Genomic DNA, 25,393 nt, shown 5'->3' on the forward strand with positions numbered 1-25,393 from the left:
AGCGAGCCAAAAGCATGAACTGGAAAGAAAAAAAATTCACGCATCTCCACGAAGTGAACCATGACGAGTGGCCAAAGCATTGGGGATCGCTCTTACCATAAACCACCCGTGGCATTGCCCACTCGCGCATGTAAATGAGTGAAAACGCGTGTGTACAGTATATACAATTCCAATCCAATCCAATCCAATACAATTCAATTTAATCCAATGCAATCCAATCCAATCTCCAATCCAATCCAATGCTCCTCACGCATGTGCAACACTGTACACGGACGCCAAGCCTCAGACAAAGCGAGGTTCTAAGGTGCTTCACCCCTAAACATGAGCCAACCAAAGGCCTTTCAGCGACACAACTTATACAGGGAAACCATGGTTTTGCAGTTGATATTACACTGTTTGGTATGGGCAATTATTTTCCCGAATTCAATTTCATCTCAACACAAACAGAAACCCACCTGTCTTATACCCACACATAAAGAGCATATTGCCAAAAAGAAGTGTAGCCAAAAACAGTATTTCAGTACAGCGATGCACATCTATCGAGCTGATTACTGGCAGATAGCTGCTCCGTTGTTAGGATCTCCCTTCTCGCTTGTGCCAGGGCAGCACCTATTATCTAGCACCTGACCTTGGAGAGGCAGGTGCACCCACAAGTTCAAGACTGAACAGTAAAACTTCTCTATTTTCCCCTCTGATAATAGGCTGGCTTTAATTGAGCACGAGCTTGATTGCAATGACAGCTGGTGCCGACGCAAGCATCACGGCATGACTCGCACTGCAGTGAAGCTGCTTTTCACGACAAAGTGCACCGCCTACACCCCTATTTTGTTATTAAGATTTGTCAATCATTGGTGTGGGTTATACTCGGGAAAATATGGTACCCTTGCCAAATAAGAGCACAGTGCATCAAGAGGGCGCACTATCAGGACTACCGTTTAACTGTTACACAACCTCATGAGGAGAAAAGGCATACCGTATTTACTCACGTAATCCTCATGCTTTTTTTTTTTTTTTGGAGAAATTGATGTGAAGTTAGGGGTGCGAGAATTATGCGGGTGGAAAAAAACAATTTCAGCTTCAATGTTGCCAACCTGCTACCTGCCAATTCCGCCAAATGTAGCTGTCTTTCTTTGCATTTATAATACCTATAAGCTCAGTGTTGCCAACAGCAACTACTCGTTTAGTTTTTTTTTTGTTTTTTTTTTACGACAAAATGGTTTGCAACAGCAAATCTGTGCAACGCTACAGTACTCGCTCGCCGACGCGCACCAACAGCATAAACCGTCTCACGTAGATCAGCCATCATAATCACCGGTGCACATCCCATCCAGTCTCGCGAATCAAGTACAAGCGTCATCATATGCGTGCCGTACGCCTGAAGCTCAACAAAATCAAGCGTCACGAAATTTCCGTACTCACACACGTATCTTTTTCCGTGCACTGAAACTACAAAAGTCCTTCCTAAACTAGAATCGTTCATTACAGGGGACTTTGGTATCCAGAATATTGGGTACGGCGGAAGGGGTATCGTGAGACTTGTTAAGATGCCGTTATTTTCGTTGTTTTCGAAGGGGCAATTTTATTCCCCGTTTTTGAGCTTGAAGTTTGAGAGGATACAGGGGTGGAACACTGTGCGCAGTGCGTTACCCGCGAATGCATCATGTCGCTGGCCCTGAAAAGGGCCTTTTGGAAGGGAAAAAGATGCAGCAGATTTGCTTGGCCGATGGTCGGGAGAAGGTGGAAAGAAAGCGGGAAGAATCCTGGTCCGAGACAGTGCTAACATCATTGCTGGTCGTTGCCTTGTCGGCTTCAGATGCCTCGTCGTGATTCCTTCAGTGGCATCCAGGGCATTCGATACGGCTGTCTGCTTGAAGCTCCTGATGACGACGTCTGCGCCGATCATCACCCAGGCTTCAACTATCCAGCTGCACAGCAACTCCATCGACGTTCTCCTGACCTTAACGGCCGGCGTCAGAGTGTGTTGGCCTTCGGCTATCTACTCAGCATACAGCCTTCGAATGTTATCCTTGGACGGCTTGTTCAAAGACACGTCCAAAGGCTGCAGCACTGACGTCAGACCACCTGGAATGACGGCCAGGTCTGTGCGCAGCTCCTTCAACTTTGCACGAACTGGCTCCACAAGACGGCCCCGAAAGCTGTTGACAATGAGGAGCGACAGAAAAAGAAGTGCTCCCGGCCGCCGCCGCCGCCACACAGTCTTGATCCAGCCGACCTTCGAGGTAAGCACTCATCCAACCTTTTTCTTGCACCTTTCATTTGAGAAGCGTCTTTCATTTGAAGATGACGTACGGTGGTAGCTTCCACCCGTTCGCCGTCACAGCCAGCATCACCACGCATTGCTGTTTCTCCACGCCAGTCGTGCATACGTGCACAGCGCGCGCCTTTCTGCTCCGCAGTAGTGTTGCTTGGCATGTCGAAACTGAGAGGGGTTTGGTCCGTGTTCCCAATATGCGACAGTAAGAAGTTCTGTCGCCACCGAATCCTGATGACAAGACTGTGGAAGTCCCCGACTTTGTCTTCGTAGGCTTTGGGAAGGCGTTGGCACAGCATTGCGCGCCTCCGCAAAGAAGGGCCATTGCGCCGCATGAAAGGTGTGGCCCACCCGTTACTGGCACGAAAATCTTGAGCCTTCCCGTCGGGCAATTACACGTGCCCCGTTGCGTAAAAGCTCCATGGATACAGCGCACCCATTTGCATGTAGCGCCATCACATAGTCAAAGAGGAGCATCTCAACTCATGGAAACTTGCCCGTCTTTGGACGTGCCTTGTTGTTCGCCTTCAACTCCTCGTGCTGCCGCCTCCAGTAACGCACATTGTACTCCTTGCGGCTGAAGTGTCTGCTTGTGGCGCGGTTGCCGTGCTCTACGGCGTATTCAAGCATGTATTGCCCCACGGCGAAGAGGCAAGCAGCCGCAAACAAAGCGATGAAAGACTTCTCAAAATGGCTGAATGGGAGCTTTCGACCACTGATGACACGAGGCTGACTGCTTGCTGCTGAACGACAGCGACATGACGACCGTGGGCTGCGCGAACGCCGTGTAGTTGCGCGCACATGAAACCGGCTCAACAACAGTGTAAGTAGCGTCCAAGAGGTGGCGCTAGGCTGACATGTGGGTAATGCGAGCTAAGGCGCGTGGATACACAGCGCTCTGCGCCGAATGGAGCGGTGGCAGTGAGGGCAAGCGGTGAAGAGCGCGTGAATTGTGCAGATTTTGCGAGCAGGCGACTTTCGCCGCTGCACTTTGAGGGGTGCGAGGATTACGCGAGGAAACAAATAAATGTAAGTTTTGGTGGCTCACGTTAGAGGTACGAGGATTACGCGAGTCAATACGGTATGCGAACAGTGAGATTGTCACCAAAATTTGGAGCTTTTGTTTTTGTGCTTTGCTTTAAAATTACGTGCAAAGAGTTGTTGCCAGAGAGAAGATACCAAAAGCTGTGTTTTCATTCGAACATTATGCAGAAAGGTCCTGTTGTTGTAAGGGAGGAAACATCAAAACTACACTTTGCAGTAACTGTGACATGCGGAACATTGTGACGGTGCATTTTTCATGCATTGCAGCGCAAGAGACTGCACAGCACACCCAAATTTGAACATTTGGGACTTTTATCACCCCCGAAGCTGCACCTGGCCTATGCGGTGCACTGTAGTGAAGCGCTCCGGATTAATTTTTACCCCGTGGGGATGTTTAATGTGCACCAAAATCTCAACATGGGCAGTTTTGCTTTTGGCTTCCATCAGAGAAACAGCCACCATGGCCGATATGGCCCACCCACGACTTCATCCACTGCACGTTGCATAAAGCCACAAATCTGAACAAAATTGCACCATGGCTAAAGTAGCACAAGCTCCCGTATAGCATTCGCATGCACAGAGACCACTTACGAGACGGCTCGTGAGAGCCCGCGATGTGCTGAGAACAATCTTCCGGACTCCGGCCCCGACCACTGGCAGCAGGTGCTTGACAAGGCTGTTCAGCACTGCTGCCTCAGATTCGAGGCTGTCCGCATTTGAAGCTGAGGCCGAATCTTCATCCGAGGAGCTTCCGCCGGACTCGTCAAAATCCGCATCCTCATCAGCGCTGCCCTTCCTCAGCCTGTCCTCGTGGTACGGAGTTGGCCACAGCGGTATCTCCTCGTACAAGCCTGCAGAAAGCAGGAGAAGGCTGTAGCTAGAGAGCAATCATTCTCCTCCTCCTCCTCCTCCTCCTCATCATCATCCCGTTTGCGTCCACTGCAGGACGGAAGCCTCTCCAGTGTTTCTCCACCCGTTTCCTTGTTCCGATGCCAGGGTCCACACCCCCGTCAAGTTAACCCTTGGAGGGTTTTTGCCGTATATGTACGGAGGCGGTTTTCCGTCTTGCAAGGTCTTTGCCGTACGTGTACAGTTTTGAGCCTCCGTTTCAAATTTCGCACAATAATGGCAAAGCATGCTCACTGGGAGGTGCTGCCGCCTCCTAGGATTTACAAGAAGCGTTTGAAATTTGATAGCGCTACCTTCTTGTGGAGGTAAAGAGAACTGTCTAGCTTCAGCGCTTCGTGCAATTTGTGGCAACGCCCTTTCATGGCTTCAGTTTCGCAGCACGATCGCAACGGAGGCGCGCGAAACTTTATTTTTATCTTTACCGGCACTGCCTTGCAGGGGCGGCGCAAGTTGATTTCTATCTATACTGGTGCTGCTCTTAGCTGGTTTATCACCATAATTTATCACCGTAAAGTAATTTGACCATCCGGGAAAGTTTTTTTTTTTTTTTTTTTTTTTTTAATATCAACCCTCAAAGGGTTAATGGTGTACCTCTACTTCTACTCTAGTCTCTCAGCAGTCACTCTGTCAACCCCATGCTCCACCAGTTGTCAGTTCCAAACCGCACTATATGTCTAGCACAAGAGTCCTGTTCTTATGCTCAACTCCCGGCACTGAAATAGCCACAGGAAAAGCTGCACATCCCCAGGTATTGATTGATTGTAGGGTTCAACGTGCCGACGCAATGCAGGCGATGAGGCGTGCCGTAGTGGAGGGCTCCGGATTTATTTTGACCACCTGGGGGTCTTTAGCGTGCGCCGAAATCTCATACACACGGGCGCTTTTGCTTTTTGCCTCGATCAGAACCCATCCCCAGGTAGTTAAAAGTAGCTGTGATAGTAAGTACAGTGTGGCTCGCATTGATTTACTGAATGTATAGAAGGACCTTGAATTAATCCTCAAAGCTGCTGGCTGAAAAGTAACAGAAACCAAAAGGCATGCCTTCAATGCAAACTTTTTTAGAACATAAATTTAATTTTCACGATTTCTTTTTCTGGGAAGCAAATGTATTGGTAATATACAGTGGGACCAGGATGACACGCCAGCCGTTCTTACGACGGATCACCACAGTTCCCGCAAACTCCCCATAGAAACAATGTATTAAAAACCCCAATTATACAACGCTCGGGTGCATGTAGTCCGCTTTATACCGTATTTATTCGCATAATGATCGCACTCGCGTAATTATCGCACCTCTGAAGTTTGTCTTGAAAATTTGATTTTTTTTTATTTCCCGCACAATGAACGTACCCTGAACTTGCCGCACCAGTATGTCATATGTGTGCCAAATCAAGCGAATGATGGTCGTGCTTACCTGTTTCCTTTCCTTTCAAAGCGCACATGTATACATTATTGCCGCACACTTGCCGACATTAGCGATATCGGCAAGCATACGTTCAGTATTGATGAGGAAGAGCTTTCTCTCACAAAATGCACACAATGTACTCGCAAGACAAAGAAAATAATGCGCTCAGCTTGCTGCGTCGGCCCCCATGTCTGCTTTGATGTCCCGCAATGTGACAGCGGCAACACTTATTGGTCGCCCTGTTGCAACTTCGAAGCAAACTCGTTCCGGTGCGTTCCGTAATTCATGAAAACACTGCATTTTGCGTCTCTTTGCAAAGCAGCAGGAGGTGGTGTGCGGAGCTTTTCTTGTGTTTTTTATTTATTATTTTTATTATGTTCGTGAGACCCATCGTAAAATTTTTGAACCGCAATTTGCTTTTTCTTTTTGTGGTGGAAAGTTTTTTGCGAAAAATTTACCCTGCGTTATGAACGCTCCCCTAAATTTGCATAAAACGTTTTGGAAAAAAGTGCGATCATTACGCGAGTAAATACGGTACAACGAGCCCTGGTGGGGATGAACCGGCGTTTTTCTCATCTTTTACGCCACTTCGCCGCCTTGTCCCGACCTTTATTATTCACCACCGTTTAACGCTGCTTGATGTGCAAAGGTCCACAGGTGGGCCAGACCACTTGCTGAACAGACGCAAGCAAGCAGGCAGGTACTGGTGGGCGGGAGTTAACCTTTGACAGCCAGACGCGGCAGCAGAACGCCAACACGCCAACCGTGAGAAGTCAGTCCAGATGACCAGTGGACCACCAATTCAAAGCTCCCATCGAGCCGATGAACGTGAACACACATACAATGTAACCCCATGATGATGACCGAACACCCGCTTCCCTCGCCCGCTCGATCCAAGTCTCTTCCTTTCACGACGCCCTCTCTCCCCATCTCTCTGCTTATCAGTGTCTGTCAAAGCCGCATTGTCGTTCCGTTTCTTTCTTTCCTGCCTTTTACCATCGCCACCTCGTACAATCGTTTGTTTCGCTTAGCCCTGGTAGTTTCACACTCTCGCCTTTTCCCCTCTCAATTTGCTCAGCCACGTCGGCCCTCCCAGCTTATTTCATGCATGTGAGGCACAGGGCTGGCAGGCTAGCGCCGACCGGCACGAGGGTCGCGCGGCGCAAGGCTGGTGGACTAGCGCAGATGCCATAGAGGGAAGGGGGACTGGTTCAAAATAGGTGCTTTTTTTTGCTTTGTTTTAGAAACTGGATTTTAGTTAAAGGGACAGACCACCGATTTTTGTCGCGTATATGTTCTCTAGCTCATATGACAGCCAGCGTTTTATATAGCCCGGTAACCACAAGCAATTTATAAACAAACTGGCGGAAATAATTTTAATTTGGCAGCAAACTTCCTGAAAACGGAAGGGTGGCGGTTCGTAGTGTCGAAACTTGGCACTAAAATATGTGTCCCTGTCCCATGACCTGCAAACATAGCAGCTACTGTAACTGCCTAAATGTTTATTTACGTATTGGAAACCTTTTAACACAAGTATTTAAACAAGGTTAAATTGTATATGTATTTCTTAACATCATTTTGAAAATTTTAAATACACACCGCCCGCCGCCGCTGGGTTGCTCTCAGTGTGGCTAACCGAGCCTCCATGCCTAGAATCAGCGGCAGCGTTCAGTAAACAGACCCAGTGAAGGAGCTTTGACGATTCTGACTGAGGCAGAGGCGTTTGTTCTGCCAAAATATTTGATTTCAGTTTCCAAATACGCCAACGGCAGCTTAAAAAAGAAAAAAATGTCACGCCCGGGGAGAATCGAACTTCCCGCCTCCACAACATGAAGCCAGATTCTACCTATCGTCTATCCCAACAGGTGGCGCATTCGTGCAAAATAGACTGTTGCATTGAAAAAAACACATAAAGGAACAGGAAAGCCTGCGATTCAAACTTTTTTAGCTGGGAACAAGTATTTAAATATCGTTTTTTATTTCGCATACAGACAAAAGTATGTTGCCGAGCTACTCTATATCATGGTTGCCAGAATTAGTTTTGGGAGGGACACATACGGCTCGTAGATAAAAAAAATTCGATTTAAAAAGTTCTAGGGCGTTATCAGCAAAACCGTTTCTCGTCAAGGTGCTTTAAAAGTGATGCCCTTTCATTTGGGATAGAGAACATATACTCGACAAAAATCGGTTGTCTGTCCCTTTAAAGGTCCACAAATTACACAAGAACGTGCTAAATATAGTAGTTTAAATAAGTTCTTAGCCCGCCTGTCGCGTGAGACTGTCTACTCGGCCGGCATTTCTCCATACCCCAATCATACAACACCCCAATCATACGACACCCCGGTCGTACGACACTTTCGCACTCCCTTGAAAGTAGCGTTATCGGGGTTCCACTGTAAAATATATTCACCATCCTACACTCATAATCTTACGTGCAGAGAAGCATTGTACCTTTGTGAGGTGAACGAGTCAACCAGTGAAAGTTCCATGATGGGTCCGTGCTCATCAAGTATAAAGTTCGAGAATGGGTGCCTAACTAGTTTTTTATTGGCATATTCGGGTGGGCGTTTACGAGCGCTCTGGAATGCTCTGAAAAGCGGCCGCGCCTTCGGTTGGTAGAATTCGAGCGCTCGAACTACCTTCGGTTGGTTCTTTTGGAGTGTCAGACTTCGACTCGGAGCGCTCCTGACCGGTCTGACTTCGAAGTGAGAGCGTGGCGCGATTTGGCCAGGAGGACGGGTCACATGACACAAAACGCCGCGGTGTACCCGGCGGCTTCCGGCGCTGGCTGCACGGGGCGCTACAGGCGCGCTGCTCCGAGATCGCCGGTGCATTCGGCTGGTACCCTGCCTCTCGCGCTCTGATGGAGAGCCACCTTGGCATCTGGCGACTCCGAGCCAGAGGACGGGAGCAGCCAACCGAATACGCCATATGATTACCTTTGCTTAACTCTTGCACTACCACAAGGAAACTGCGACGCAAGTGTGCGAGAAGACATTTGTTTTTCCACACTTGTGTCCCACATTTGTGTTCTACACAAATTGTGGGACAGTGGAACATTTATAATTGAATTACCTTTCTAACGATATCAGTCCTAAGACTGCAACTCATGCAGCAGGAAAGTTCTTAAGGACCTGAATGCGGACATTTAAAAGTACCGTATTTACTCGATTCTAAGCACGCCCTTTTTTCCATGACCGCGATGTCCAAAGTTAGGGCGGGGTGCTTAAATTCAAAAAACGTCAATTACCCTTCCCCCACTTGATTTTTTGCGGCGGTTTCTCGATGAGACAGGCACAGGAAATAATGTTTTAGTTGGCTGATATTCGAAAGAAAAATACATGCTGACAGTGCATCCACTGTTTACATCTGATAGTGCCACTCTCATTACCATTCAGCCATCATCAATCATCAATCAAGCAATCAATTTATTAACCCTTTGAGGGTCACGGCCGTACATGTACGGCACCGGCAAACACTTTCAAAATGGTCACTGACGTACATGTACGGCATTGCTTGTATTTTTAAAAAGGGCGCCTCTTTCGCCAACTTCTCTTGCTTGGCATGTGCTGCCACACTTTGGAAATACGTCAAATTTTTTTCTTGCGCCGATGGCTCTTCTTTTTATTTTTTTATGATTTACTTCAGCACCGCGCCGGCTATCGCTTGCGCATCTGCTAACGAGGGGGCGTGCTGAGTATCACCCACCTGGCGCCCGGGCACCTCTCGCTTCTTGCGCTTGCCACAGACAGGTCGCCTGCGAAACTGATGAGGCTCTTTTCTCCTTTTTTTGTATTGTATGCGCGGTGCGCCATCTATTGCTCCCGCATCCGGGTGCGCCTGACCACACGCGCCCGCGTGAGCGCAGCAGTTGGCTTCGGTATCGTCCTCCGGGCGCGTCCCGCTTTTTGCGCCCGCGAAACTGATGTCTGTCTGATTTCGATTCGAAGCGTTCGAGCAATGCAAGTTCCCATATCTGGGCCATGATCTCAAGCATTCACGTTGCGATAACGTCCGTGTTGAATAGCGCAGCAGATAAAATGACCAAACAGAATTTCAACCGAGCGAATCAGCGAAAATGAACTCAGAAACGTGCACTACAAAGTACAGGTGGCCGCCATTTTGCGTTGCCGCAGCAATGCCCAATCAGGAGGGCCGTTTCGGCACGGCTTGACCGGAGGGCCAATTTGTGGCGTCATTTGTGCATCTTTCTTTTTCTGCCGTTCCTGCGTTTGTGAATGAACTAAGATAAAAGAGACGACCGAACTGAAAAGAGGATCACTCAGCTGATCTAACGATGCCAAAATGGCCGCTGCCGGTGGCACTATTGTGGAGATACAACGCTCCAAAAATTGACGTTTTTTTTTTCTTTTTTTTCCCCCCCTTTTGCACTGATATTTCACCACCGTGGCTGGCGGAAGTATTTTTCATGCCCCTATGCAGCGGTTTTCGTCAGAAAAACTTTGCAAATGCATAGAATAGAAAACATAGAAGCCAAATATGTGGCTTTCAAAAAAAAAAAATGTTTTGGTCATTTTTCCAAAGTTGAAAGCGTCCCTCCCCACTTACGAATAAGAAGGGGGGAGGGGGGCAAGAGCACATGTTTTTGCACTGCGAACTTCTCACTCACTCCACATTCTCACATCCCTTCTACGAACAGCCCATATCACGAGCAAACATTGGGGATGCATACAATGTGCAGAAGCAGCAGCCTACCTAGGCTCCAGTGGATGGGCATGAAGTCCTTCCAGAGGGTGGGCTCCCGGGACACCCCGTACCAGCTCCGGCAAACAGCCCCCGAGACAGAGAGGTCTCGCGCGTTGAGGTGCGAGAAGATGTCCAGCAAGATCTCCTCAGGCAGGTCGGCCCACGACGGCGAGTCCTCCGCCTCATCACCTTCCGCACTGTCGGCCTCTGCGCACATCATCAACACCCTAGTCAGGCCCATAATCATCATCATCATTATCATCGTGACAGCCAGCAGTACCCCAATCATCATCTCCTTTGACAAAGGCCTCTCCCAGTGATTTTAAACTTTGTGTTCAGCATCAGCAGAATGTACTTTTCAGCTCCCAGACACCAAGCTCTCTGCCTTCCTGCACTTTTCGCATCACTTGCCCCGCATGCCAAGGCCAGGGGTGGGTCAGCTGAATCAGATTTGGGAGCAGTTTTTGGAGCAGCGAAATCTCAATTTTGGAGCAGAACAACCTTGACTTGGAGCAGAAGAACGACATTTATTGTGTCACCTTCGGAGCATAAACAATCAAATTTCTGAAACATGGGGGGGAGGGGGGAGTGCACTTCTTAATCGGTTTTTAACGTACATAACACTGAAACAGCCTTTCAATAAAGTTTTTTCTACCAGAGTATCACAAGGTACGAACTGCACTACCTTTTTACAAAGCATTTTTAAATTCTCAGGCTCCATGCATAGATAGCGTGGTGTGCCATTGAAAATATCGAATTGAAAAACTAAGCAATTTTAAGGCATATTTATCATCATGTGAATACCGACATTATTATTTTTTTAATCCCAGTCTCGGCTTTACGCACAAGTGTAGAGCCACGGCAAAAGTTGCGCCAAGCGAGGTGACAGTCGTCGCACCCCTCTTGGCATTAAATTTCGCTTCAGATAGATGAACCATTATTGCTAGCGTTCAATAATAGCCCGTCCCGCTATCGGACACTGCTTGAACATTTTGCAGCGATGTAGCCTGCGCCGCCACTTCTGCAGCGCCTATCGTTTAAAATTAAGATTAACATTAATTGGCAGGGGGCTGGCAAAGCAGCCTCTGACCGCCCCCTGCCAATTAATTTTAATCTGTTTATCTACTATATCAGGCGCTCTGTCCTACACTAGAACCTACTCCGAACCAGGAACACAGTTCTTGTTTTATAACTGTACATTTATATCACGTGGAGTTATAACCTTCGGCCCCAGCATGTGCACCGCGTTATCATCGTTAACTCGATTCAAAAGGTAAATCTCACGCGCAGAGTTGAAGAGGATCAGATAACAGGCCTCGCTATGGGTCCAGTAGATGGAAGTGTTAAGCGAACCCTCGGAGGCATTGGTGGCATTCTGTAAGACATGGCGTTTGCTTTCTATCCAACAGTGGTTTCAGTGCGCGTGAACCAGAACATAGCTTTGTATTCGCCCATCACAGGGTAGCGGCAGTCGACAAACAGATGCCGTAGACTACATAACTAGAGCAGGTTAGAAGGCATAGTTAATGCTGGACAATCCTCCACATACGCAAAGCTAACCTCTAAGTTCACAGCTGAAAGGGAGTAATTACTTTGCAACAAAGGCGAACTGAATTAACAAGTGAGGGCGAAGCATCCAAGGCCCTGTTTGTTCAACACAAGCAGCTATGCTCGACAAAAGTGGTCACCTAAATTCAAGTTCACTTCCCATAAACTACAACCTTTCACGGAAATATTCTCTCTGTTTTCTATCTGTTTACGGGGTGACACAAAAACATTTCACTTACCTTTGGTCATTGATTGCGGCGCAGCAACCGGCACCAGCAAACAAAACCATGCAAGTGCGAAAGGTGGAGAACGTGTGCAGTGCCTGTGGCTTTACAGCTAAGCAAAAGCCAACTTCCACGACTGCCTATAGCAGGGGTTCTCAAGCATGTTGGTCCCAGGGAACCCTGCTAAGTTCCGTTAAGTGCCAAGGAACCCCCTCCCCTCCTCCCGCCATTTTTCATTCCGTTCATGCTACATTAACGTGCAATAAATTCAAAAGCAAGCAAGGGTATCGTTTTTTCCCCGTCGACTTTACGCGAATGCGTACGCTAGCGGCACCTATCTCCAAACAGGAGAAATGCGCATGGGGGTAACATAAGGCCGAGGTTCAAGTGCAAGAGTTTAACCACGTGGCCCGTTTTCGGAGTCTCGCTGGCTACAAGCTGCTGGCGCGATTTATTGCGCAGCTCGCACGTTTCTGTTATGCGCCGAGATGTGCTTACTGACACTCGGGCGTGAGTAATGGAGGTTCCTTAGATCGATCGCACCTCAAGTTCACCATATAAGACTTTGCGACTGCGGAACCAGGGAAAATTTATCAGTGGCTCGCGGAACCCTCAGGAGGGGCCTGAGGAACCCTAAGGTTCCGCGGAACCCACTTTGAGAAACCATGGCCTATAGCCTTGATGAAACCAAAACCATAACCGCCTTGAAACCAAAAGCCCAATGTTTCAGCCATGCTTTCAGGCGGGTGGCATCATGGCAATCGTATCTCATGGGTCAATTCGGGAGACGCGGCGCAGGACGACGCTAACAAACGAGTCTGGCACAATAGAGGTGGTTCGGCGCAGAATGGCGCAGGTAAGCAAGTTTGGCACTCAATGGCGCAAATGGTGCAACTGTTTCGCTCGAATATGCCCTGTTCAAACGCATAAAATCTTCACACTTCACAAGTGACTACTCATTCACGCTAAGGTGTCAGTGAACAGGAGCGATTCGGGCTCCAGCACTCACTCTGGTCGATGTTCTCGAGTTCCACGTAGCACTTCTCGAGGGAGCACTGTTCCTGCCATTTGGTGTGCTCCCGAATCACTTTCTCCTTGAGCAGCTTGAGCTCCTCGTAGCCGAAGTACTGAATCAGCATTGGCTGGAACACCTGTGGAACAAGGTATGTACGAGGAAAAGTTTTTGCATTGCTTTGCACCCCACGTGTCCACAATTCAAAAGTTTCCCCAGCTACAAGCAATGTAAGAAAAAGATAAAATGAATGCCCACAATCATAAATTCCCCTAATAGCAAATCGTTGAGGGAAGACAGCCAGGCACAACCATTTTTTCTTTCACTTGCTGAAATCCCTGGACACGATGATTAAGAGGGTTGCTGACATCAAATTTAGAGGTCTAAAAAATGATATACTTGGCTTCAGTAGTTTGTACAGGTGCCTCACAAATTTTTGCAGCGATCCGAGGCTGGAATCACATCGAAAATTGATTTTAATTGTACCGGCCGCGAGCTACTACAAATCGGCAGCACTAGCGAAATCGCTATCGGCGTTACGAAACGCCTTCCAGTGTTTCTGGCCGGTTTAGGGCGACGTCATATAGTCCTTTTCGGAACCGGAAGCGATAGCCTGCACTGCTGTTATAGGTGGTCTCGCTTCGGCAGGAGGCATGGGTGTAATACCCATGATACCTCTGAGAGCAAGGCTTGTACACTTAGAGCACTTTGTGCATTTTTGACGTCTTTGCTCTTCAGTTTGTGGCTGGCGCATGGTGTTCCCTTGCACTGGTGCCAAAAACTGTGTGGTGTCTTGGCTTAGCGGCCTGTGCACGTCGCCGAGCTCACCAAAGTTCTGCCATGGCAAGCTCATGGAATGCGACGTACTGCTCAGTGGAAGCCTGTCCGAGCAAATCGATGGACGGCGCCAAGATGCATTTTCCACGTGACGACGCACAGCACAAAATGTGGGCTGAGTTCGTGCATGGTGGCAACTACAAGAACTGGTCGCCGAAGCCGGCAAGCAGAATTAGCTTGTTGCACTTTTCGGATGACTGCTACCTGCAGAGCCCGAAGTTGACGGAGGTGCTGCAGTACAAGTGGAGTGGAAACGATTAGGCAGTTTTAGATAGCGGAACCTGGCAGTGGGGGCCCCCCAAGAAGTTAGGGGAACCTAAATGTAATGCACTCGCATGCGGGGAGTTTTAGAAGAGGTGCGTGCGTCCCCGACAGCCCACAACCGGCTTGCGTTGCTCGGGTCAGCTCAGGTGATGGGAACTTTAGGCTTAGCATCGTGGCGGATGTTTGATTGCCGCTATCTGTGCAACTGCGAATGACTTTCCTAACACAACTTTTCACCACGCTATCATCCCCTTTCTTGCCCGTGGAACTTTATTTTAGCTATAATTGCCATTTGAGCAATCGGTGACCAAGACATCTGCCATGGCCTTTTTTGATTCTTCCATGCAGGTAGCGCCATCCTTTGGCCACTCGCCGCACCGCGGTCCGGTCAAACCATCGTACCTTTGCGGCCAGTCAGCGTAGGCTTAGCATTGCGGCAGATATTTGATCCCCGCTTTTAAAATCAGTGCTGATAACAATCCCTAGCACAATTTTTCACCGCACTAACACCTACTTTCTCACACGTAGAACTTCTTTTTTAGCGATCAGATTGAGTCGGAAGAGCGGCGACAAATTGTTGCTACCAGTGTCTGCACCGGTTCGAGCCGCAGCAATATTAAAAAAAAACTCGGGTGGCAGCGACTAATCCGAGTCCGACGGTTATGAAGACATGTCGACTGTGAGGGCGAGTGCGGAACATGTGCAATCGTAGCAGACGATACGGAAAACGTCCCTGACGTCACAGGTTTTTGATTGACGTTAGCCCCAGCAGTTTTTGCGGCCACAAAACCGTGACGTAACACTGTCCGGCCTGCATTTGAATGGCCATTTGGCGCACGACGATCGAATTTGGCACTGATTGGAATAAAAATACACTATAATTAATTCTATACTGGTGGCTGACAGCTCTTAGTTTAAGTTTTGTAATTACTGGGCCAACAGGTATCCTTTACAGCATAAAAACCGAAAGCAAGAAATTTAGTGTCAGTACTCCTTCAAGAGAAGATGACTGAGCAGCACATGAGATGGACATTACAAATGCTTTACCTTAGTAACAAAGCTGAATTCAGCCTGGGTTATACTACCTTCTATCCTGTGCTATCCTGGAATCACATACCTGATGGCAACCACACAATATGCTGCCTTAAAAAGAATTTTTTTGTTTTGGAATAATATGGTCACTTTTTTTTTTTTTTTTGACAACACATTATCTCAAGCTTTCCTATCAATCGTGGTACCGGACAAAAGTGAGAGAGACTTAAAGGTCACGAGGTGGTTTAGTCACAGTGTATCTTTCTCCCTCTGTGCAATTGACAAAGCCAGCTTTTTTTTTTTCTGTAAATGCGGGGCAGAACTGCTCCTAACGAAATTAAAAACAAAAACCTTAAACATTCAGTCATGAAATAGACAATATAGCGAAAATGTTTCTCTCCTTTATCTCTTGCCCTCAGCTTAAACTGTCTCAATATTCCAAAATTCTAGCTGCGCCCCTTTAATTCACATACATAAAGAAACGAAACGTGCACTGCAAAGCCAAATGCCTCATCCACAACACATCCAAATTCCTCATTTCTAACTTGGTTTGACACTGTTGATCCTCGACAAGAACTAGGGACAAATTTTGAGCCATCGATGAACAAATCAAAGTTTATCCGATGGCAGCGTGGCATCATAGAGCAGCGGCAACCCGCGTTGAAATTTCTTACACAGAGTCCACTGCCTTAAACTCTGATAGTACAGTTTATCCCATTAGTGTAGAATAACTTGCAGCAGAAGAAAAAATGGCTGTACATAACTGCAACACAATGGAAACAACAAACATTAAAAACAGACAAGGCTAATGAAAATGATCGCGACAATTTTTTTTCTCTTTCTCTAAAATATCTAACATCTTTCTAATATCTTTCTAATATCTTCTAATATCTTTCTCTAACCCAATCTGCATGGTCAGCTGGTTGCAAACTAGTTCTTCTGACCTAGCTAAACAGGCAAGGTGAAATACCCCTAAACGGTAGGGCATTTAAATCGTCATTCGCTCAACAAAATGTAAAAATACCCATGCACCAAGGGTACAAGATCCGTAGCTAAAGGCCGATACATACCGTATTTACTCGCATAATGATCACACTTTTTTTTCCAAAAAAATTCGATGCAAACTTAGGGGTGCGTTCATTACGCGGGGTAGATTTTTCGCGAAACATGTTTGAGCACCGAAGATGCAAGCAAGTTGTGGGTCAAAATTTTTACGATGGGTCTCATGAACATAAAAAAAAAATAATAAACAAAACATAATAAAATCTCTGCACACCACCGCCAGCAGCTTTGCAAAGTGACCCGAAATGCAGTGTTGCCGCGAATTATGGAACGTGCCGGAACGCGTTTGCCGAGAGGTGACAAGAGTTCGACAAATAAGTGGCTGCCACTGTCACAGTGCGGGACATCAAAACAGGCATGGCTGCCGATGCAGCAACCAGAGCGCGTTTTTTTCTTTGTCTTGCGAGTACATTATGTGCATTTAGTGAGAGTTTCTTCCTCATCAATATTGAACACATGCTAGCCGATATTGCTAATATCGGCGAGTATGTCGCAATGATGTAGCCATATCCTGTTTGGAAGGGAAGGAGAGAGACGTACACACGACCATCATCAGCTAAACTTGGCACTAATACGACATATTGTTGCGGCTAGTTCATGGTGTGTTCATTGCGTGGGAAATAACAAAAATCGAACTTTGACGGCAAACTGCAGGAGTGCTATGTGAGTAAATACGGTATGCTTTCCAAGAAAAGCAGAGGAGGAGACAACTATGCAACCGAGCACAATATTACCGCTGCTAATTTGATATCACCCCAGAGTTTAGAATTTGAGATGGGTCAACATTGGTGCTGCAAAAATGTCTGCAAATGAGAACTTGGTGAAACCCCCAATTTTCCTTCATTCGAGGTACTTTTGCTTCAACGCCGCTAAAACTGGGGAAATAAAAAAATTGACTGAAACTCCCTAATGCAAAATTTGAGCACAGCATGAACTGCAGTCTTCGCAGTGACGGCGCATCGCTGCTGTGTCTCAGGAAGCAATTGCATCATCAGCGAACGCACGACTGCGTGCGCTACTCTGGTGTTATCTCGCAGCGTGTCGCTGCCGCCGAGCATGTTCGGCGCAGCCTTGGCACACTCACCTTTTCCTTACGCTTTCACCACTTTCCGCCTACGCTTTGATTTGACTGATTGTTGGGTTTTAACGCGCCGACGCTTCACAGGCATGAGGCGCATCGCAGTGGGGGCGCTCGGGATTAATTTTGATCACCTGGAGATCTTTCACGTGCGCCGAAATCTCGAAAATGCGGGCATTTTTGCTTTTCACCTTCCTCCTCTGCTTCGTGCTTGCTCTATCTTGTCCATTTTCGGTGCCCTCTTCGTTCACTCTGTTACAACAAGGCCAACGGCAAAGCGAAGACACAGGAGCGAGCACTTAAGGGGACAGACAACCGATTTTTGCCATGTATATATGTTCTCTATCCCAAATGAAAGGGCATCCCCATCCCTTAAAACACCTTAATGAGAAACGGTTTTGCTGATAATGCCCTAGAACTTCTTAAATCGAAATTTTTAGATCTACAAGCTGTGTGTGCCCTCCCAAAAAATAATGCTGGCAACCATGACATATGGCAGCGCGGCAACACACTTTTTCCTGTATGCGAAATGAAAAGCGATATTTAAAAACTTGAGTCCAGCTAAAAAAATTTGAATCACAAGCTTTCCTGTTCCTTTATGTGTTTTTTTTTTTAATTCACTAGTCTATTTTGCATGAAGGCGCCATCTGTTGGGATGGACGATAGGTAGAATCTGGCTTGACGTTGTGGAGGTCAGCAGTTCAATATTAATCCGGCTGCTTACTTCATTTTTTTTTAAGGCTGCCATTCGCGTATTTGAAACTGAAATCGAACATTCCAGCAGAAGAAACACCTCTCACTCAGGCAGAATCGTCAAGGCTCCTTTACTGGGTCTGTTTACAGAACACTGCCGTTGATTCTGGGCATGGAGGCTCAGTTAGCCACACTGAGAGCAACCGGCGGCCGTGGGCGGGGGTGTCTTAAAATTTTTCAAGGGAATGTTTAAAAATACATATACAATTTCAATTTATACAAATACTTGTGTTAAAAGGTTTTCAATAAGTGCATAAAAGTTTCAGCAGTTACAGTAGCCACTAGGTTTGCTGGTCACGTGACCAGGACACATATTGAAGCTTCAGGAAGTTTGGTGCCGATTTCTGCCAATTTGTTTATAAACTGCTTGGGGTTACCGAGCAATACAAAACGCTGGCTATCATATGAGCTAGAGAACATATACGCGACAAAAATCGGTGGTCCGTCCCTTCAAGAGCTGTGCTCTAACAACAGTTGTTGTATCAAAAATCACAAATTTTTGAAGGTGTGAAACCACGCTAAGACAGGACACAGTAAAGTTTGACAGACATGGGCACTGTATCCCGCCAATTCTAACTGCGTCCCGTCTTCATGCTGTTCCACCCTGACAAGTAGCAACTCGCCCAGCTACAAAGCCTCCGCTCTCCACAAGCATCCTACCTCTTCCTCTTCCTTCATGTGTGGCAAGAACTTCTCGGTGAACTCCACAAGCGCATGCTGCAGCCTCAGGCCGTAGTTAAGCCGCTCCGTTTCAGACTTGTTGGTGCAGGAGTAGCCGTCCCGGACCAGGGCCAGCATGTCTGACAACCGGTTGTCGCTGTGGCAGTTGCAGACCGCCGAGTCATGAATCGAGAGTGCCTGTGAAAAAAAATTAATAAATTCAATACTTCATTGATTGCGGCACTTAACGCGCCGACGCTTCACGGGCGATGAGGCACGCCGTAGTGGCGGGCTCTGGATCAATTTTGACTACCTAGGGATGTTTAACGTGCGCCGAAATCTCATACACACGGGTGTTTTTGCTTTTCGCCTCCATCAGAAAAGCTGCCGCCGCGGCCGGGAATCAAACCCGCATCCTCGTGCTCAATAATTTCACAAGTTACCCCAGAACTAACTAGCGCCCGTTTTGCTGATAACTCAACAAAGGACTGCTTCTCAATAATGAACTGAGGCACTCACTAACCAACATCACACACTCGGCAAAAAGGAAATAACAGATTGTTCCTTTGAGTTTCCAGCATTGATTCGTTTTTTGTTCCCTTGTTTTTTTTTTTTTTTTTTTTGTTTCTTTTCCCAAGACGGCCCACTCCTAAGCTGCTCTTAGAAAAGTTGAAAAGAACAATACGCGGTTTTAATGCATCGAAGATACACCTGGACTGTAAGGCGTGCCACCGTGGAGAGCTAGGATTGATTTTTATCATCTTAAGATGTTTAACATCCGCCAAAATATCAACACACAGGCGTTTCCGTTCTTTGCTTCCATCATAAAAGCAGCCAATGCCCCTGGATAGAACCTGCGCCCTTAAGCTCAGCAGCACGTTTTTGCCAGTGAGCCACCGTGGCGGGTGGCTTAGGGTTGATACTGCCACAATTGTTTTTGTTTTTTTCTGCATGGAATATCACAATAGCTTAATGGCAGTGAGCACAAACTTTATCTCATTCAAGTATTCGCAACTGTGGTGCAGGTTTCCCAGTTAGAAAGTTCTGCAAGTTTTGGAAGGCAAAGCAAAGGAACTCTCACTGCACTAATTCATTACGATTACAATCTTTGGGGAAGGCAACCACTAAAATGACACTGAAAGCAACTTGTTCACATCTGATTGGTCATGAAGTTTGCCTTTTTGGTTAGGAGCTTTCCCTTTCTCATTTCCCTCATATTTTCTTTTATGTACATAAAAAAATGTGGGGAATAACTGCGAATTCAATTGGAATTTCTCTGTGCGAATCCCGTAAAAAGCAGGGCCCGTGACTGCAGCAGCAGTTGCGCTAGCTTGTTAACTAATACCCGTGCCACACATTCACGAAAAATGACATTAAGTGTTTAAGGCCTTAAGTACCGCATGACATTATTTGGGCGGGCCGTGCTACATGCGAAAACGCAAAGGCATTAAATGTGTTAGGCATGAGGGTGATAATGACCAAAATGAGAAATTCACTTCTATTTTAGAAGCTTTTCACGTAGAGACAAACGTCTTACAAGTGTTTTTTGTGATAGAAAACATTACGAGGAATAGTGTTTTCTAAAAAATAGTGTGAGCCGTTTCTAAAAGTGGCTTCGGCAGCTGCCATCGCCTGCCAGCAGTAGCCAAATTTGAAAAAATTAGTACGACGAGTAACACAATGTTTTGCCTTTTGCCGCTGTTTTATTAAACTTTCAAAACATCGCCACCAAGAGTGCGCAACAAAAAATCGTCTCATTCTGAAGTTCAGCTACGTTTCCGCCTCAACACTCTGGTGCTAAGAGTTTCGTTGGTATCATTTGGTGTCCATCGCGTTCGAGGGTAGACAGAGTTAAGGCGTTCATGAAGGTGAATGAGTTGTGCGGAACTCCTTTAACCAAAAATGGCATTAGAGCGAATGTCATTCGATTTTTGCGTGTAGCAGCGAGTTAACGGCATTAAATTTTATTCCTTGGCTATGGTGATGTCTTAAAATGTTCAGTAACAAAACATCAACAGCAGTCGCAGAACTTCAAGCATTAACTAGCGCTTGAAGACACTTAACAGAGGCACAGCACACAAAAGCTGACTGCCTCAGGAAAATACTTGTTTTTGCAAATAAACTATGCTGTCTTGCTTCCATTACAATGAAGCGCTCAACATGCATGTGACTATGAAAACAAGGTTTAGCACAGTTAGAACAACGTCCGTCATTGCCGTAACTGCATTAAACCCTGTTTTCCAAATTATGAACCAATTCGCCGAACAACACGTTCTATCGACGTGCATACAACTGTAACACAAAATAAAATATGCAGCCTAAGTGGGAGCACTGTTTACTTCACCATTTTCGTTCATAGCAGCTGCAGTTACAAGAGCGAGCATCAGATGGCAGCTGTGTACACCCATTCCACAAAAAACACCAAAATTTGGGAGCCCAATTTCAATTTAGCGCTCAAATTGAAAATAAAAACATCTGTTTAAATAGAACATCTGTATGTATAATTTGAAAATAACATGCATATTATGTGCTAGGTTCTAGAATTTCTAGAGAGCATGTTGTTTCGTGCGCGTTCCACAACAACGAATAAACTCTTTTCGCCAAAAAACTGCGTCACCTTCAGTTTTTTCTTCAGCTTGGTCATGATAAGTTGGTTCTCGATCTGCTCGTGACACCGGAACTCGCTGAACGTCTGGTACAACTCGTGCAAGAGCGACTCCAGTGCACTGTAGTCGGCAAAGTCAGTGCACCCCAGCTGCAAGCAACGTCACAACATGTCAAACCTCACTCCAAAGTTAAAGAGAAAAAAAAAACGAGTCCGTTTGAGTACGTGCCTCGAAGCATGTAGGCGCGCAGTCCCCATACAATCAGCAGCAAAGCAAGCTTCGCGAGCGCGCTTGTACCGGCGCCAAGCCAAAACGCCCACGCGTCGGCTTTTCCTAGAAACAGCTGGGTATTCCAGGCGCTTGCAAAGCAGTGCTCTGGCTAATCATCGGAGAGGCAGCGGACGCCAGTGCCAGAAATAATAAAAACACAATAAAGTAACCTCCTCGCATACGTTGGTTGTTGTTTAACACAGCAAGAAACGCCGTAATTTGTCCATGCCATCAAGAAATCTGGGGTCAGTGCCGGGGTTAGTTTCAACTTTCAGTTAGCAACCGTTACCGGTACGCGCGGAAGCGGCTATATAAAGCCCGCCCTTGCAAAGCAACCCACTTCCAATCAATCAGAATTGGTTCATGGTCAACATAAGCGCCGATTCAGCACGTAATGCAATCTTTACAAACTGGACACTGGCCTTTTCGCCTTTTATTCGGCGTCAAAGATGAAGACGTTACGAACTATGTTAGTCCCGGATACCATGCGGCGCGTTTGAGGAAGCACGTCAAAGGATCCGTGTCTCGCTACAAAATGCGACACGGCAGTGAAGGCCGCCTTTCATTCAACGTCCTCGAACATATAAACGAGCTACACACAGAACACGGAGCAAAGCCGACAACATTCAAGTGCCATGCGTGTTTATCGCTCGGCATCCACTAGCAACTAGGCGACAGCGCAAAGCGCTACCGATAGAAGAATCGGCGCCCGCTGCCACGGCCGGCTGGGCGCCGTAAACACGCAGCGTATGAAAGCATTCCGTACCTTTTCGTTGTACACCTCAACAAGCCGCTTCATTCTCGAATGTGGCACCGAAAACACATCCACTTCTTCGGGGAACGGCGCCATTTTGGACGACTACGGAAGTCGAGGATACGGGGAGAGAAGCGGGCCAAACACGACAACCTTGACGCGAAATCGGCTCTCGACAGGTTGTCTCGGGGCCGCCGAGAGGCTCGTCGGATACCTCGGAGAGGTCACAACCCTTGACTTGGACGACTAGCAAACTGCTCTCCTTATTGTAACAGCGCCGGACGTTGGACAAACCCAAACAGCTGCATGCGAGGGAGCTCTTTCATTGCAGTCGCGCTCACGCACTTTCGATTTGCCACGGATCGTCGAGGGATGGCGGCACAGGCGCAAGCTGTCGCCATGGCAACAGGAGACGAGTTTCTGTTTCGAATAGGCGCGTTTGTTGCGGCCGCCTCGTGGTTTGTTGTGCCGTTGCCAAATGGCCTGAGGTTAAAAGTGCCCGAACGAGGCTGTCATATGATTCGATGAGGCCGCTCCGTCTCTCATCGATCAGGTTGTAATATTCAACGGGCTATTCTTGGTCAAGGTCCAAGCGATTATCGCTGAAGACATCGATGACTGAAACCACGCTCTGTAAACTGACCTGAGTTGGGAGCGGACGGGAGAAGACATGAATCAGGTAAGGACCGCATAAACTGTGTTTAAATGTGCCCGCTTCCATTTAAAAGAGTTATTTGATCGAATTAGATAAATCGAATCAGATTCATGCTTAAGGGACAGTTGCATTTGCGAAAATGAGGCCTTAAATGGATTTGACGAACCCCGGTCGATCCAAAGTAATCTAGAGCATCCATGTGGTGGGGCTCTGCAGCGTACCTCATCGCCCAGAATTTAATTTGGCTACATAAGGCCACGATGAAATCCTAGGGCATTTCCTTTTTTACCTGCTTGAAACCACATATCGCTATAAGAGATGCCGTGATAATACCGATTGAACATTTGTGTACGTGGTACGCAAGCACAGTTTCAGCTTCTAAGCATTTTTTTGTTCGTCTAATGTGCACGTTAACGTCTTGGCAAAAACGTTTTTCACTGTATACGCTGAACGATTACTTTAGCTGATATGCTATCTATCTTGAACGGATGAAAGCCACGCTGCCGTAATTTGGTATAAAGCAGTACCCATGAAGAAACAGGCAAAAGCACAAAGAAAAAAGATTTATGGTAGGGGTTATGAGTGTTACACGACTTTTTGATGTTGCGCACATCGCATTTAGGTATCTGCCCATTTCAAAACCTTGCCCTTACAGCAAAAACCTAGTCACCCATGCAAACACAACCTTTTTCCAATGATTTTTCGATGGTTAACTTGCCAGTTCTGTGCGGAAAACTGCCCAGTGAGTCGTTTTTCTGTCCACCAATGGTACATTCAAACCGTCTCAGTCAGATCTAACCTCATTATGATCTTTTTTCTAATATATAAGCTAGCTCCAGGAAAAACTTCCACCCTCTTGAACTTTAATAAATCTTTTGAAAGGGCCATGAAGATAGAATAGAAGTTTGGTTTATTAAAAAGACTGATTTTCCCTGATAACAGCGATACCAATATGTTATCGCAAACTTAAAAAAAATACCGTGATATTAAGGAAAACGTATGAACTAATGGCGACTCCCTAGCCACTTTCCGGCAACTTCTCTATGACGTCACAAAACCTTGTTTGTGGGATTGGTGGACGCCGGTCTAAGCCACAGCCAAGAAACACGATAGGGCGATTGTACCTTTAGTTCCGTTTCGTCATATCTTTCTAATGTTTAAAAATCCGGGGCCATCTCCACTAACGCGAAACATGGGGAGGGGCTAAGCATGCAGCGTACAAGTGTATTCTTGGCGCCTTGGCGTTTCTGCCAACGGAGATGAAACCGTTGGGGAGTAAACAGCTTTGCTGTAAAAGTCACGTGTCTTTCAAGCACGAAGCGCTCTAGCGCGAGGGGTAAACGAATGTCCCGGTGTTTTAGTACCGTGACTTCATGGAAAGACGATTACGACGACGACAGGAGACGCCAACAGCCCGAGCCCCTTAAGGGCTTAGCCCTTAAAAAATGAATGCTAACACGCAGTTGCAGACTGATAACAATGTTTTTGGTGCTGGCCCATATCACGACACTCCTGCCCATAATAAATCGCTGCAGCGCGAAATTTGAAAGATTTTAAATATTTCTTGCATTTTTTGCTTAAAAAATGTCTTTCGTGGCTGGAATGGAGATGAGTGAGTTACCAAAGTCTATTTCTTTCAAACTTAGCAAAGTTGTATTGTATCTTAAATGCCCTTTTAATTAAGCGTATACAAGTACTTCAATCATGGATCCCCCAGCCGCATTTTATAAACATGTGTACAGTCAAATCTCGTTACTACGAACCCCACATTAACGAATTTCTCACATTTACAAACATTTTCGAAATCCCCGCCAGGCTGCGTATATTTTTAGTCTTGAAATATTTCAGAACTACGAATTTCAGTAAAACGCATATTTCAGAATAACGCACGTAATTGATTTTCTTCTTTATAGTAGAGAAGCATTAATTCGAGTAAACTAACAGCGCCGCAACTCTCGCGTTAAATAGAAATCGCAGTTTCTCATCATCACCATGTTAATTAAGTGCCAATTGCTAGCGCCACCGCAAGGCTGTAGTTTAATGCGTAGTAGTACAGCCAGCCAAGCCGCATTTGCTCCTTTTTCTTTCTCGTTGCTTTAGGTGTCAGTCAATGGCTGGTCGGTGGGTCGGTGGTTTTTCACGCTATTCACGCGTGCGGGCAGGTGTTCCTTTGTTGTGAGGGATCTTGCTGCGAAGTTTGTGCGATATCCAACGATGAATACAGCTAGCGACACAGCCAAGAAGAAGCGACAGTAGTCATCGTCCCGACGCGAATACGACTGTGGGTCACAGAATACAGAA

General features: G+C 46.7%; 1 protein-coding gene and 1 long non-coding RNA gene across 2 annotated transcripts in view; one reads left to right on the plus strand and one right to left on the minus strand.

The window, feature by feature from the left end:
* LOC144159145 (F-box/LRR-repeat protein 5-like) overlaps positions 1 to 22,798 on the minus strand; it is a 32,036-nt gene extending 9,238 nt beyond the window's left edge. The window contains exons 1-6 of the mRNA XM_077690450.1: positions 22,450 to 22,798; positions 21,425 to 21,562; positions 18,808 to 19,005; positions 13,119 to 13,260; positions 10,347 to 10,544; positions 3,908 to 4,167 (exon numbers count right to left, since the gene is read on the minus strand). Coding sequence (XP_077546576.1) covers positions 3,908 to 4,167; positions 10,347 to 10,544; positions 13,119 to 13,260; positions 18,808 to 19,005; positions 21,425 to 21,562; positions 22,450 to 22,533 — 1,020 coding nt within the window. The 5' untranslated portion in view covers positions 22,534 to 22,798. The remainder of the gene's footprint in view (positions 1 to 3,907; positions 4,168 to 10,346; positions 10,545 to 13,118; positions 13,261 to 18,807; positions 19,006 to 21,424; positions 21,563 to 22,449) is intronic.
* Positions 22,799 to 22,869: 71 nt separating this feature from the next.
* Positions 22,870 to 25,393, plus strand: part of LOC144159146 (uncharacterized) — a 33,927-nt gene continuing 31,403 nt past the window's right edge. The window contains exon 1 of the long non-coding RNA XR_013320245.1: positions 22,870 to 23,116. This is a non-coding gene — a long non-coding RNA (uncharacterized LOC144159146). The remainder of the gene's footprint in view (positions 23,117 to 25,393) is intronic.

This window comes from Haemaphysalis longicornis, unplaced genomic scaffold, assembly GCF_048455015.1.
Source record: "Haemaphysalis longicornis isolate Haplotype H1 unplaced genomic scaffold, Haemaphysalis longicornis Haplotype H1 scaffold_10, whole genome shotgun sequence".
NCBI lineage: Eukaryota > Metazoa > Arthropoda > Arachnida > Ixodida > Ixodidae > Haemaphysalis > Haemaphysalis longicornis.